Source organism: Cebus imitator, unplaced genomic scaffold (genome assembly GCF_001604975.1).
Source record: "Cebus imitator isolate Cc_AM_T3 unplaced genomic scaffold, Cebus_imitator-1.0 Scaffold29, whole genome shotgun sequence".
Lineage (NCBI taxonomy): Eukaryota > Metazoa > Chordata > Mammalia > Primates > Cebidae > Cebus > Cebus imitator.
In genome coordinates this window covers 2,183,957-2,198,698 of record NW_016107344.1, presented here as the reverse complement: position 1 = coordinate 2,198,698, position 14,742 = coordinate 2,183,957, and the positions used below count along the sequence as shown (strand labels likewise).

The 14,742-nt window shown below is 33.4% G+C and overlaps 1 protein-coding gene across 6 annotated transcripts in view; it reads left to right on the top strand.

Moving 5' to 3' along the window:
- The window catches only part of PCDH9 (protocadherin 9), a 907,179-nt gene that overhangs the window by 573,504 nt on the left and 318,933 nt on the right, over window positions 1–14,742 (top strand). For 3 of the 6 annotated variants that reach the window (XM_017523605.2, XM_017523604.2, XM_017523603.2), the window contains one exon: window positions 8,464–8,539. In XM_017523605.2, coding sequence (XP_017379094.1) covers window positions 8,464–8,539 — 76 coding nt within the window. Of the gene's footprint in view, window positions 1–8,337; window positions 8,540–14,742 lie in introns of all 6 variants that reach the window. The other 3 variants (XM_017523602.2, XM_017523601.2, XM_017523600.2) reach the window with 1 other exon arrangement.

Sequence of the window (14,742 nt, the reverse complement as noted above, 5' to 3'; positions counted from 1 at the left end):
TTTGTAAATGTACCAGGGGTAACTTACTTTGCCACTTGGATATATTTGTTGGAGAAAACTAAATTGGAAAGGACTCTTTTGGTATTTTTCCTCCATATTTCTGTACATATCATTTATAGATGCAAAATTCTGCTTGCAGATTCAGGAACAGCTGCTCCTGTTTAATGTAGTCATTTGATATTTCATATGCTCAGATAAAGTACTGAATTCCTACTGGGCAATGAGAAATAGGTTCAGGATGTTTCTGATAGCAGAAACTAAATAAGAATATGAGAAGAAAATCACCAACAATGCAGACAATGTTTAATCCTCTCTGCTTGCTTTGAACCCCTGAGGAGGCTTATAAGGGTGGGGTGATGTCTCCAAACCGTAAAGGAAAGTAGATTCAGAACCTTTTTTTTCTCTAATGTCCCACAGGGGAAAAAGATGTATAGGAGAGTTTCTTATGTTTGTTTCTAATGTTTAAATTCAAGCACCAAGACTACACCCAAAAGGAGTACAGAGTATACTTTTCTCTCAAGTTTCTTAAAGCAACCAATTATTTTTTCACATGATAAATTCCATTTAACTTCATCTCAGATAATACTGAAATCACAAGAAATAAAAGTCAAATTACAGTATACTGTATATTACCATATGACATTACTGTAACTCCTGTTACCACAGGGAGTCCTAAGAGACAGTTGATGCACTTTATAAATCCCAGAAAAAAATACAGATCCTTAGTCTGAGGAACACATTTCACAATAAGATACTTACAAATCGAACAGGCCAAGTTTAAGTCCATGTGAGTTTTCCACACACATTAAAACAGCCTCCAAAACTAAGCATGCAGTTGAGTAGTAAGTTAGACTGAAAGCTGACAGCTCTATCCTCAAACGAAGCAGTTGCTTAGCAGCAGACAGCAAACTGGTTAAAAGAGCAGTAAGTATAGTGCAGACAGACTCCCCCATTTCCTCTGAAAATACTGCTTGACTTGAAATGGCCAGTTATCATCTGCGCCCAATTTCTTCTTTATATAACATGCATAAGACTAAGAATCAAAAAAATTCATTTTAAAATTGCTGACACCTTCACATTTATCAAATAGGATCAGTGAAGTTGTTGCATATTTTTCTCAAACACAAAGTGAACCTTCCCATTTCTTTCCAAATATTCCAAAATGTGAAAATGGAAAGAGGAAAGAAGGAAAGGCTGAAGTGGAATGTTATCATGTTTCGTTTTGCTACTTCTAAAACAGGGCAGGACTCTTAAAACTTCTTGCAGAGGAAACAGGGGCCTTTTCCCGTGAGAATTCACATTGAAGGATGGATAATAATATTGGGTTTCTACTCTGTCCCCTTTAGATTTCCTACATCAATTCCAGTGAACTCATCTTCATTCAGTAAACACATATTTATTGTAAGCTCAAAACATGTCATGTATATATGTTCCTCATAAAGACTTGCTAGTTTTGATTTCATCAATCCTTATTTGAGGTTGTTAACATTTCCTAACTACCTAGATGAAAAAAAAATGTTCATTAAGACATGCAGAATTAACAGTTATTCTGTATCTGAGTCCAGAATTACTCTAGCAGGCATTGATACTTTTCTATCCCTTTTATTTTTGTATTTTCACAAATTGGCAGTAAATTTTAATTTATGGCTGGCAACAGATCTGCAGATTGTTTGGGCATAAACTCAGAATACACTCCCCTCGCCTTGTTTTCCTACCAAGGTTTTTGCTGATTAATACAGTGCAAGTCTCCTATTCACACATTGACCTTGCCTAAGTCTGCATAGTTTGCAAGAATTAGAAGAGAATGACAATATTGAAAAGGTGACACAGCTGCTGGTCAAAACAATCCTCAGAACTGATGGCGAAGAGCTTAATGAAATTCTACTTTTTAGAATATGATCTTATTTAAAAACTTGTGAAATATAGTATTTGTCTTGTTCACCATTGTAGTAATAGCAGCTAGAATAGTGTCTAGTATATAGTTGGTACTCAGTAATTATTTGTTAAGTGAATAGATGAATGAGCAATGCTAGTATATTTATATTGGAAATCAGAAATTGTAGTTTTTCATTTGCTTCTCACAGTGCAACCTATATAGACAAGTCATTTTACCTTATTTCCTTGTCTAAAAAATTGTAACGGGCTAAAATAGAAAATTAAATTTCTAAACAATTTCCCATTCAAAAAAGGATGTGATTTCTACATTAGTAGAGCCATTTTAACATAAGTACTTACAATAAGCAGCATAGAAAATAAACTCAATTTAGGAGTTACAAATGATAAATGATTCATAAAACAGTTCTGAGGTCACAAATATTTTATTTATCGACACTAGAAAAGTGCTTTATAATTTTATCCTTCAAAACTATTTATTATTCTTGACAATAAGCATACATAGGTACTGGTAATTTACATAAATCAGAAATTCAGAAACCTTTTCTTAACATTTGATTCTTGTCTTTCAAACATGAGTGAAGTACATGTGTTTATTAATATTTGCTAATCTCAAGTTGAGTCTACAAATAGGGTAATAGTAAATTGGGCCATAATCATAGATTGCTTTTTGGGTCCCATTTACTTTACTTTCTAAACCACAATGAGTTTTGGATTTTATTAAAAGGAAATGTGTGCCTGCATTGATTTTAGATGGTAAGAAGCTATTAAGGAACTTATCATAGACTATCCTTACAACAGCTATTTATAAATCACAATTAAAATGTGTTCTTATAAAAATAAGAAGGTTCAAAATATTTCTAGTGACTAATTATAAGAAATAGTGGTATTAAAATGAAGTTTCCAGTCTCTGTATTTTTTAACTCTGTTTGGAATGACTTCCTTTACTACTTTGAGAATATATATATATATATATATATATGAAAATATTTCAAATAAGGGAAAGTGAAATATTTATTGCATTTATACAGAGATAAAGCAAAAACATGTTTGAATATAAAACTTTCCCATGCTTTTGTATTTTACTTCATCATAAGTATTTTCTGGCTGGGGTGTGTCTGTGTGTATAGACAGATATGTAGATATATAGTTAGAATGATAGATAAATAAATGACCTATTATTTCTTAAGGTTGGCAAGGGAACTTAATCAAAATTAGGTATAATATTTCCATGAGAAGATATTTAAACAATTCTCTATAGATAAAATTATATTTAAACAATTATAAATAACTGTTTTTTTTCTATTTTCATAATATCAATGTATAACATTATATTGGACAATTATTATTTTAAATGTCAGTCATTAATTAGATAATTGGTTTAGTTGGTAATAAGTGGCTTAGTGCTCAATTCATGTTGTTATTGTGTTACTTCAGAAAGCAAGGATCTTGGGATCTTTAATTGCAATGATTAAAAACTAGGTAAAGAAAGTGAAGAATAGAAGTTAGAATAACAGAGAAAGGATCAGAAAATTGTTTGGTATTCCTTAACTCAAGGGAAAACCCATATACCATATTGAAATGTTTCTGTTCTTTTGGATTAAGCTCTAATTTTTTATAAATGATCAAGATGAACAAGTAAAAATTGGGATATGTTTTATTATTACAATGATAATGTGTGGACATTTCAGTGTGGTCACTATAACATTTTTGAATATCATAATCACATGATCAGACAATACTACTTTAAACGCTTGGCATATGCATGGTTAGAACTTGGCTTATGCAGATTCACACATAAATACACATTAACAAAAACACAATTCAATTTAGCAAAATATTTACTAACCTGATTTTTTAACAATAGATTATAAATATTTTCTATGCCAATATATATTAATTGACATAACTGTAAGTATTGTATAATCTTTAATTATAGGATATCACATAACTTATTAGTGATTTATTAGACATTTCATGGTTTTCTTACCTTTAGACTATTTTATGCAAAGAAACAATGAGATTTTCCACCGAATCCTTAAGCATAGGAATTCCTCTAGATTTATAAGACTGAAATAGTAGGCTTGAATATGAGTCATTCACTGGTGAATGTTATGCTTTGCTAGAAAGAAGCACATAAGAGAAACATTCAAGCAATGACTGGGATTCCTTAGGCGACTCATTCTTTCAGTGATTCTTGAAGAACAATGCTCAGTGCAGGACACATACATCTTCTTTAGGCATCTTGAATGTTTCTTCTTTTGCTTTTCTTGTAAGCTGCAAGAAAAAAGAATATTTCAGAGGTTCTCAAACCCAACTAGTATGTCACCTTCTGACTTGCAGGATCCTGTACACACCCATGTATGAACACATGGCACTATTAATTGTGTAGAGTAGAACCTCTGATATAAACTTTGCCTAATCAGAATTCATAGCAGCAGTCTTGAAAGAAAATAAAGTGTAGACTCCTTAGTAGACTCATCTCATTCCTTCTCAAGGCAGCCAGGAATCTGGGTCTAACCTGTGAATGATAAATCAGGTAAACAAATATGACATGCATACCATTAACCAGACAGAGGCAATAATAATAAAAATGTTTCCCATGGGAGAAAAGTGAATGGGTAAGAAATAGATTTAGGAAAACAAAATGTAAGCGCCCAGCTCTGGAGAGGCTAAAGCCGTCTCTATGTAATATGTTTTGTCCCACTTCAGCCAGTCAAGATTTGACTACATTTGTAACTCAGACTGAGCTTATTTCCATAAAGACGAATCAAGATGCAGAATTTTCCAAGGCAATAAGTAAACTCTTTTTCCTCTGAATATAACATTATGGATTTCTTCGAAGCCTAATGGGCAAGTCTTCACTTCCTCCAAGGAGAAAATGTATATTCTCGATTTTTACTCTTTCCCACCCCACACTAAGAGCTGCTTCACCTCAGAGAAAGCCCTGAGTTGACAAGATCAATAGGGTGCATTGTGAGGCATGCCAAATTCTTTGAATCACGTATTTCTCTTGTGAAAGAACAATACATTTTTTTTTTTCTGGGATTAGGAAATCACATCTTTAAAACCAGCCAAACGTTGGCAGACCATAAGGTTAAAAAATGTAGTTTTAAATTTAATAATTATAACTACTTTTTATTGGCCATCTCCTATGTGTCAAGTGTTGCACACCAGGAACACTATCTGTTATCTGCCATGTATTGCATACCAGGACCACTATTTTTAGCAATACAATAATTCCACCAACAGGTATTATTTTTCATTCTCAAAGCCAGGAACTCATTCAACAGCTATGAGATCTGGTTCTGGCTTCTTTTTAAATTGGTGCTCTGCAGTTTAACCTGAACAAGTACTACTGAGCCCTTAAACACACCAAAAATCCTTGTTTCCTACACCTTATTGGTTCTTGTTTTTCTACATTTCAATTTACTCAGATCCTCTCCTTGCATCTGCCTTGATAGTTCAGACATTCTTTTGCATACATCATAATTTATTATGATAAATTAAAGATGGATTGTTTCATCAATTTGCTTCATACTATAATAGTCATGTACAGATTCTTAATTCATATACATTACCACTCTTCCTCCCATCAGACTGATAAATTATACACAATTCTGCCAGTTAAGACTTAAATGTCTCTGGGTCAAAGTAATTCAAAAAGATTTTCATAAGAATCCATAAACATGATATCACTCCAATTTACAGTGTCTCATTGTGAATCATTTATACTAAATTTACATTTTTCTTATTCTCACTTATAAACTGTTAAAGAAATATAGTATAGTGTGTGGAGACCGATTCTAATAAGCTATATTTGAAATAGTTTTGGAAAACAAGGTTTTTCTTTTTCTTTTCAGTGTAATGATTGTACCAGGTATATAGTAGATGCTCAGTAAAAAATTGTTTCAAGGACCACCTGCAAGAACTGCAGGATTAAGGTATAACTAGTGGTGCATATTGAAACATTTAATATGAGAAAGAAATAATTGTCCTTAAAACAGTGTTAATTATGTTTAAAAAATATCACAGATGTATTTTTTTCTTTTTTACTTCTATGAAACATATAACTCTTAATGGTTTAAAAGACATCCAGAAATGCTTTATAAAGGTTCAAGAACCATCTGTTTCATTGCTTTTCTCTTATGTCTTGGCTTCTTTGTACTCACCAGAGATAAAAGGGATTCTTCGAGAGATAACACCAAAGATACATTAAAATCTATGAACTTTTTAGTAGATCAATTACTGTAAAAGCTATGTTTGACAGTTGTCCATAATAAGCAGTGTGGTTCCTAGTACAGTCTTTATCACTAAAGGATATTGATAGGTTGAGGGCATATTGAAACATAAATAGCAAATATTTGTGTTATTGGCATTCCCTGAAGAGTTAATATATGTATATATATATATATATATATATATATATATATATATATATATATGGGAGTAAACACTACAATCAATAAGCATGGTAGCATGATCTTTCTTATCCAGGAAGAAATACATTTCAGATATTAATATTCAAGCTTAGCTTGCCTTTTCTATAGCACTCACCTAGGCGCATTACAAAACCTTTGAGAAGGGAATGATGTTCTTGAGATATATGTGCATGAAGGTGAAATGTGCTACAGTGGCAATTAGTACCATTTATGATTATAGTTTATGTGATGTTGGCATCAGTTCATTGAAAATGTACTGAACTATCAACTCATTTCACACAGATCATTGAAGAGCAGTAAAGTCATATCATCTTACTCCATTATGACTCTGAGCTGGATTTCAACCAGTGACTCACAGGAAATAGGCTCCGTTCTGTTATCAGTCTATCAGTACACATTTATAGGGTTTCACTATACCTATTATACCATTTTGTTTCTAACTGCAATCATTTTTCTTTGAAATGGATACAATCTATAATTATCTCTTGAAAATTTTAGGTACTAGAAAATGATTATATTATACATTATATAATTGTATATTATATATATTTTAATCTATACGTTCATCATTTTATTAATTCTTAATTAAAGTAGTCACGTGTGGCATGATATTTAAAGGTATTTTGGCTGCTAAGCAGAATGAAAATTTGGTTTATTCAAATAGCACAAATGTACTGCTCTCATATAATTCCCTCAGGACTGAATCTCCACCCCACCTAATTATAAATATTATCAGAGATCACAGCAGCTACAAGTGCTTTTTCCAAAAGAACTAAACCAATCTGTGCTGAGAGAAACATTAAAATTTATTTTTTTATTTTTTATAAAATAGCTTTTTTTTTTGTAAACATTACAATTTATTGCAGCAACCGTGTATATACTTTAGGTCACATCAGAGAGTGACACTGGGCAAATAGCTGCCAAAGGGATATTCCAAATACCTTTCAACTAGGATATTCTATTCTACTACCAGCCCAGCCAAAGGCTAGTATGACATCTAGGCCAATGGGCAAGAATAATTTCTAATTTAATCTCTTTTAAAATAAAGTTTTCTTTTTATGTATGCTAATAGCAATTGCATAGAACTTGCTTATTTAAAATAATAATTTTAGCACAGCTAGCTCAGTCAGTAGACCCTGACCCTCTTCAAATAATAATTTTAATTAATTATTCCAATATTGTTTTAGGGACATTCACATGGGCACGGTGCCCTTTAAAAATAGCAGGCTGGCCAAGTGCCATGGCTTATGCCTGTAATCCCAGCACTTTGGGATGCTGAGGCGGGTGGATCACCTGGCATCAGGAGTTCAAGACCAGCCTGGCCAATATGGTGAAACCCCATCTCTACTAAAAATAGAAAAAATCAGCTGGGCATGGTGGCAGTTTACTTGAATCCCACCTGCTCAGGAGGCTGACGCAGGAGAATTGCTTAAACCTGGGAAATGGAGGTTGCAGTGAGCCGAGATCGTACCATTGTACTCCAGCCTGGGCAACAGAATTGAATTAGTGTTTTAAAAAAAAAAAAAGCAGGCAGTAGTGTAGGAGATATATTGATTACAAAAATTACCCTAAAAGCATGAAGTAAGCACAGCGTCTGGTCATTCAAAAGAAATGAAATGTTGCATTTTCTAAGTATTTATTTATATTTATCAAAAGCATATTTGCATATTTCATCTTATTTAAACTTTTTTCTGTAACTTTGTCAACTAGTGTAAATTTTGTTTAGTTTTGTTTCGCCTTTCTTGTTACATTTTTCAAAGCCCTAACTTTAGTTTTAAGGTCTTGAATTATACAAGATTGAACTTCTTTTTGGTATTTTGCTGGTTGGACATTACATAGTAAATGGCAAATAATGAATACTTGTTCTTAGCTTTGTTCCTAGTTTTGTTTATTTTGCTTTTACATTGTGTCACTTGTTGAAAGTTTTTTGATTTTGTGTTCCACTAGGCCTGTTTTATTTGGGAGGAGTGTTAATCAGCATGTCCTGTGGTCTTCTTTGTAGTCGCAGCGCCGTGTTACGTTTCACCTCCCTGATGGCTCCCAGGAAAGCTGCAGTGACAGTGGTCTAGGAGACCACGAGCCGGTGGGTAGTGGAACCCTGATCTCACACCCTCTTCCTCTGGTTCAGCCACAGGACGAATTCTATGACCAGGCCTCTCCGGACAAGAGGACTGAAGCAGATGGCAACTCTGACCCCAACTCTGGTGAGTCCCCTTCAAAATGTTGATTGCTTGGAGTTCTGGTTTTGTTGTACACTTGAGCTTTCGGCAGTAATTGTTGAAGGGTACAAGGATGAACATTTGGTTGTTTTTTTGCTGGCTTTATTGTTGTTGTTATATTCTTTGAAATATACATTTAATATGCTTGATATGTTTTTGGTTGTTCAATTGTACGATGTGTCTTCATTTTATGAACCATTAAAAAAGAAAAAAAGTACTACAAATATAACTGAAAGAAGCCATTTGTTGCAAGATATTCTGATGTCAAAGATGTTACAATATTTGCACACATTTTAGAACTGCTAAAATACAGTTAAGTAGAATACAGTCAAAGAAAAAAAAGAAATATCTATTTGCATATATAAATGTCCTATGAAATTTGATTTTCTAATGAACATTTTACAAAAACAAATGAAAAATATTAGGTTTAGAATTTGTCTAGCAGGTTTTCTGATTTTTACCAGAAAAATTTTGAAAAAGGATTATATCATGATTAAAATAAGTGTAAAAGGAGATGACAATTTGGGGGTTTTATTTCCTTTATCATCTATTTGACTTCTTACATAATTTACTTTTTACTAATATGTTGAGTGAGATATATTTGGCTAAAATCTTTATTCTCCACATACCCATACCCCACTCCAGAAATCATTGCCTACTCCAAATAAGCATTGTTGGGGGATGTCTTCCTTGGCCTTTGGAGGAAATCTTGAGCAAGTGTAAAGCTTTTCCTAATAAAAAAACACTATTTTACTTTTATTAAATACATAAAAGATTGTTTCATCAATTGTTATTTCCAGTCTAATGACCATAATTTCTATTTTACTTAAATTAATATTAATTTCTGGTGGAGTATGTTCATGGTGAGGAAAGCTATGCATGGGAGCTGGAGATATATAAGAAATTTGTGTACATTTCCCTCAATTTTGCTGTGATCCTAAAACTCCTCTAAAAAGTAAATAATACAAATAATAATTATAGTAATGCAGCTAAACTAATCAGAGCGAAATGAGTTTTTGTTTGTTTAATCTTGGATATGCTCCAAACTGGCTGCGTGAGGTGGGAAATTGAAGTTTGATGACTTCCTCTTAATTTTCTAGTTATTTTGCTTTTTATTGTTTCAAACATGAAAATATCTCTGGCATTTCTATAGCATAAGTAGGAATACCAAAAGGAGGCAAAACATACAAAAGAGCTTTCTTAACCAGTTCTGTGCTAGTAATACTGCATTGGTGTTCTCTAACTTCCAGCACTTTAAATTGCCTCTTTTTGTCAAAAAAAAGGCAAGAGTTTTTTTTTTTTTTAGATATGCCTCCTCCCAATCCCCAGCTTGTCCCCATCTTTGGAAATGTGTTCTCACTGGCAATATAAGGCATGCAAAGTTACATTTTATTTTCTCTCTGCCGAGATTTTCTCTGCTGGAAGCAGTCTTTCAGGAGGATCTAAGTCAGCTCCCTGCTAGCTCTGACTTTTGCTATTTCATGTCTTATACCTTGGTCACATAAAGAAAACATAAGTTCATCTTTTGATTTCACATATCTAGAGGAGCAGGGCATACCCAAAGAAGCCAGCTCTTATTGCACTAAATTTGTGAGAACAAGAACTATCCTCTTTCAATTTCATGGTTCTGACCAGTGCAAGTACCACTGAATCTGAGTGGTTTCATTGAATCAACCTTCTCTTGACTTCTGTGAAGAGGTCTGTGTAGGTGGAATTCACACAGCTCTTTCTAAACTGCTTTTCTAGTCTCCAACTTCACCCTATTCAATTTTAAAACATCTCTTCTTAGAGTAAAACTAAGAGTCTAACAGGTGATTCTTGGCCACCTTTTCTGTGTGTGTGAGTGGTTGGCTCTTCTTTCCTTTGGGGCTCAGACAAAATCAAACAAGAAAGAGTCCCATTTGAAAAATAGTTGCACAAATTGTTTTAGGATTTGTCTATAGAGTTTGCCAAAGTTGATTTACAAAGATATCTTCAAAGTGTTAGGAGTATGTGCTAGATAGAATATTTATAATGAATAAAATTAAGACAATGTTTCATGAATTATTTTTAGCCAGAATAATGAAATATTTTAGATGCATATGCAAGAATATCTGTGTACAGTAAATTTAATCAATGAATTTTAGAAACCAATGAATATCTGGGTAAATTTTTTGTTAATTAATTGAGAGATTTAAAAATTATTTCTACTAGAAAACAACAGCAGCTTTTTAAATTTAAAAAATGTAGGAATAAAATGAAAGTGGTATATTTTATTTGCCATAGAATTTTTTGTCTGTCAGCCAGGGCCAACTGAGAAGTATCTGTGTACAGAAAAAAATCACCAAATTATGTTACATATATCTTCACTATTATAGTAGCAACATATATGCATAAAAAATGAAAACTTCATTGATTCTCATAAGAAATCACACATTACTGAAAATATATTTGGAGAAAAGCAAAACTTAGGCTTGTGTGCAAAGGCTCACTTAAATATATATTATAGCCTAACATGGCATCATGTGCTTGTAGTCCCAGTTATTAGAGAGGCTAAGGCAGCAGGTTCACTTGAGGTTAGGTTCCGGGGCAGCAGTGATCTATCATCATGTGGCTACGCTTCAGCCTAGGAAAAAAGTAAGACCATCTTTTCCTCAAGTGTGTGTGTGTCTCAAAAAAGTATGTATTATAATAAAAATGTGGTTTATGCTTTATAGCTTAGTTTTTAGAAATAGTAAATTCTAAGTTAAAGGCAAATGTATAAAGTTATGAAAAATTTATTGTTCAAAAGAATCATGATAATATTTCATTTCATTTTTGTTTGTCTGTTTGTCAGGAGATTCAGGGATACTTTGAATACTGTAATCAGAGCCTAACACAGTCTAAGATATATGTTCAAGAAAGAAAAAAATAAAACATGAATGAGATAAAACTAGGAGGTTGTTGATGGTTGGTAAGTTCATCTAGACCAAATATCTAGACCAAATGGACAGACAAGTTTTGTTTTGTATTTGTTTTTCTTTTTTAGGCTAGAAATAATTTTTACCAATATGGCTCTGCTTTCTCCTAGGCCCACACTTTAAAAAGCCCACATCTGAGTTTTCCAAGCATAGAAAAGGGAAAAGAAAAAGAAATATTTTGCCTAGCTTTTAAAGTGTGTTTAAATTAAGCTGTCCTAGGCCAAAATATTATCCAGTATGTATAACAATTTACCCAATGACTTCGACCGGGGCAGTAGCAATGGGCCAGGTGTCAAATGGAAAAGGATAGCAGAGGTTCTAAACTAGGAAAGTAAAAGCAAACAAACAAAAAGCTTTCAAACTAGCTTCAAGAAATCTCTAGAATTTTTAACAATCTAGTCACATGGGAAAAGAGACCCAATGGACAGCACAACCTTGGGCAGTCCAACATTCACCCAACACAGTGACATCCAGAGCCCTGGAAAGAACAGGGCTCTTGGGTTGTAGCAGTGCCTTATTCATCATTAGGAAGGGGAAAAAAGAGAAAGTGGGGAAGTGAGGGGCCCTGAGAGCCCCTGGAGGCTAGCAGTTCTCTTGACATTTAATGGGACATAAAATTTTAACTTCCTTTGTAAATGTCTAGAGCAGACTTAATTAGAACGGCCTAGAAATATTAAGGGAGTCAAACTGAATGTTCATTCATATTAGGATAGAATTACTGCATATTATCTTTAAATTTTGCAGTCACATTTTTTGTAATTAACTTTGAGAGATTTGTAAAGTGAAGTACAGTGATATTGATGCAGTGATCATCTCTAGAAATAATCTTGCTATTTAGTTCTCTATTGTCCCCTTTGATTTCAGTGGAGTTTTTTGACTGGGATATGGTAATTCTTGAAGAACTCTGATTTTATAGCAGGTAAAATGGGTTTCTGTTGGTGTCAGTATTATCAGTAGAAGTAGTAAGTAATTTTTATGATACTTATCTAGATTTCTATTTTTTCAAATATGGTTCAAATAAAAAAATAATAGAGAGCTAATACTAATTTCCATAGTAACTATTTCCATTAGGTATTTTAAAACAGGAATTGCTTCAAATGCTAGTATCATGTGGAGATACTAGTATCAAATGCTAGTATCACGTTTACATTTTTGTAAACTTCAAGCCTCAATATAGGTTTTTGCTTTTAAATACGCACATACATACACACACACACACACACACACACCCCAGTGACATTTGATCTAAGAATACTGATCTACAGTATTCTACTTTATTCCCAATTTTATGCTTTTGGGTTGTTAGAATTATCAATTTTATATTATAGCAAACTCTTCATTAAAAAAATAAGTAAATGATGGAAGTATTTACATGCAATGTGAAAAATACGTTGCAATTAAGCAATAATTGATAGGTCTTGTATGAATGATATTTCTGTAAATCTAAAGCATTCTCTACCATGTAAAGTATGACTCATATGTCACTAATTTTTGTGGGCTGGAAATACAGCTTTCATTTTTTTCTTCCATTTTTTTAATAACTTCTAATTGCCTTTACATTGGTATGACTGAAACTTCACTTCTTTTTTACTTCAATTCCGGAGGATCATTATTATCAAAAGGAAGTGCAAAATTCTCAACCCTGGGTCATCTGTCCGCTTATGTGTCCATTGTCTCATCTGCCCAAAGGGGTCTCAAATTAGACTGACTTTATTCCAGTCCTCCTGGACTCTTTATGAAATTGTTGATACCTCATGCCTTAGGGAAGGTAAATAGGCTTCTGTGAGTTTATCTTTTGACTTCCATGTCTAGATGGACAGCATGAATCATTACTCTTGGGGATATTCCTGACTCCCTGGACTCTAGGATATAATCTAGCCTCAAGGACACTCTAATCTTAGTACTTTAGGTTTCTCTGAGTTCTGCTCAACAAACATGATACAGAATCTCTCCTCTTTATATTCCCTCGCCTTTCACATCTCTTTCTTCTTCCCAACTGGGTTGAGTGAATGTATTTAACATTTAGGATCAAGGACTCCCACTGATTTTCTTGATATTTTTTCCTCAAAAGTGCAACTCCTCTACTTTCTTTTTGCCTCAGCAACCAGAAAAATAAAATCTCATGATAGGTTTACAACTCTGCAAATCAACTAAATGCCTTCCTACTGTTCTTCATCCTATCTCATCCTAATCTAATTAATGAATGTAAAGTCAACATCTAGTCCAGGTGCTGTGGCTCATACCTTTAATCCCAGCCCTTTGGGAGGCTGAGGAGGGCAGATCATTTGAGGCCAGGAATTTGAGACCAGCCTGGCCAACATGGTGAAACCTGGTGTGTACTAAAAATACAAAAAAATAATGAGTCAGGGGTGGTGGGTGTGCCTGTAATCCCAGCTACTCAGGAGGCAGAGACACTAGAATCGCTTGAACCCGGGAGGCAGAAATTGCGTGAGCCAAGATGGCACCACAGCACTCTAGCCTGGGTGACAGAATGAGACCCTGTTTCAAAACAAACAAAAAAAAAGCCAATATATGTTGGCAAAAAGTGGAGTAGGCAAAGGAATACCTATATACATGTATGAAAAAATAAACCCAACATATATTAACATTTCAAAATTAATATCAAAAATAATTGTGTAAGATTATTGATAAAATTATATCAGCATTATATTTAATATAGTGGATAGATATGAAAATGATAGACAAAAATAATTATTTCTCTTTTACCAAGTCTTTTATAAAAAACATATGTGAAGAACTTCCCTCCATTAATTATTGATTAGCCTGAAATACAGTTCTTACAGGAAATGTGACATTCATACTTGATTTGAATATCAATTTACAGAATGAGCTGGTGCCCTAAAAACCTCTAATGATGATCTAGAATTGTGTTGGTTTGTCCCTTTCTTTGGGATCATAAAAGATACTAAAATTTTGAGATAATTGTAGATATAAGAGTGTGGGCTAGCTTTTAAATGTTATTTTAAAATTATTATTTGTGAGAATTAATAATGGAATTGTATTTTGTTTAAAGAAATGTATTATTGATAGTGGAAGAATTTAAAAAAGGAACAATATAATGTCTGGAATTTGCCTTAATGTCTATCCAAATAACAATAATAATAATGGTGGGAGGCCGGGCGCGGTGGCTCAAGCCTGTAATCCCAGCACTTTGGGAGGCCGAGGCGGGTGGATCACGAGGTCAAGAGATCAAGACCATCCTGGTCAACATGGTGAAACCCCGTCTCT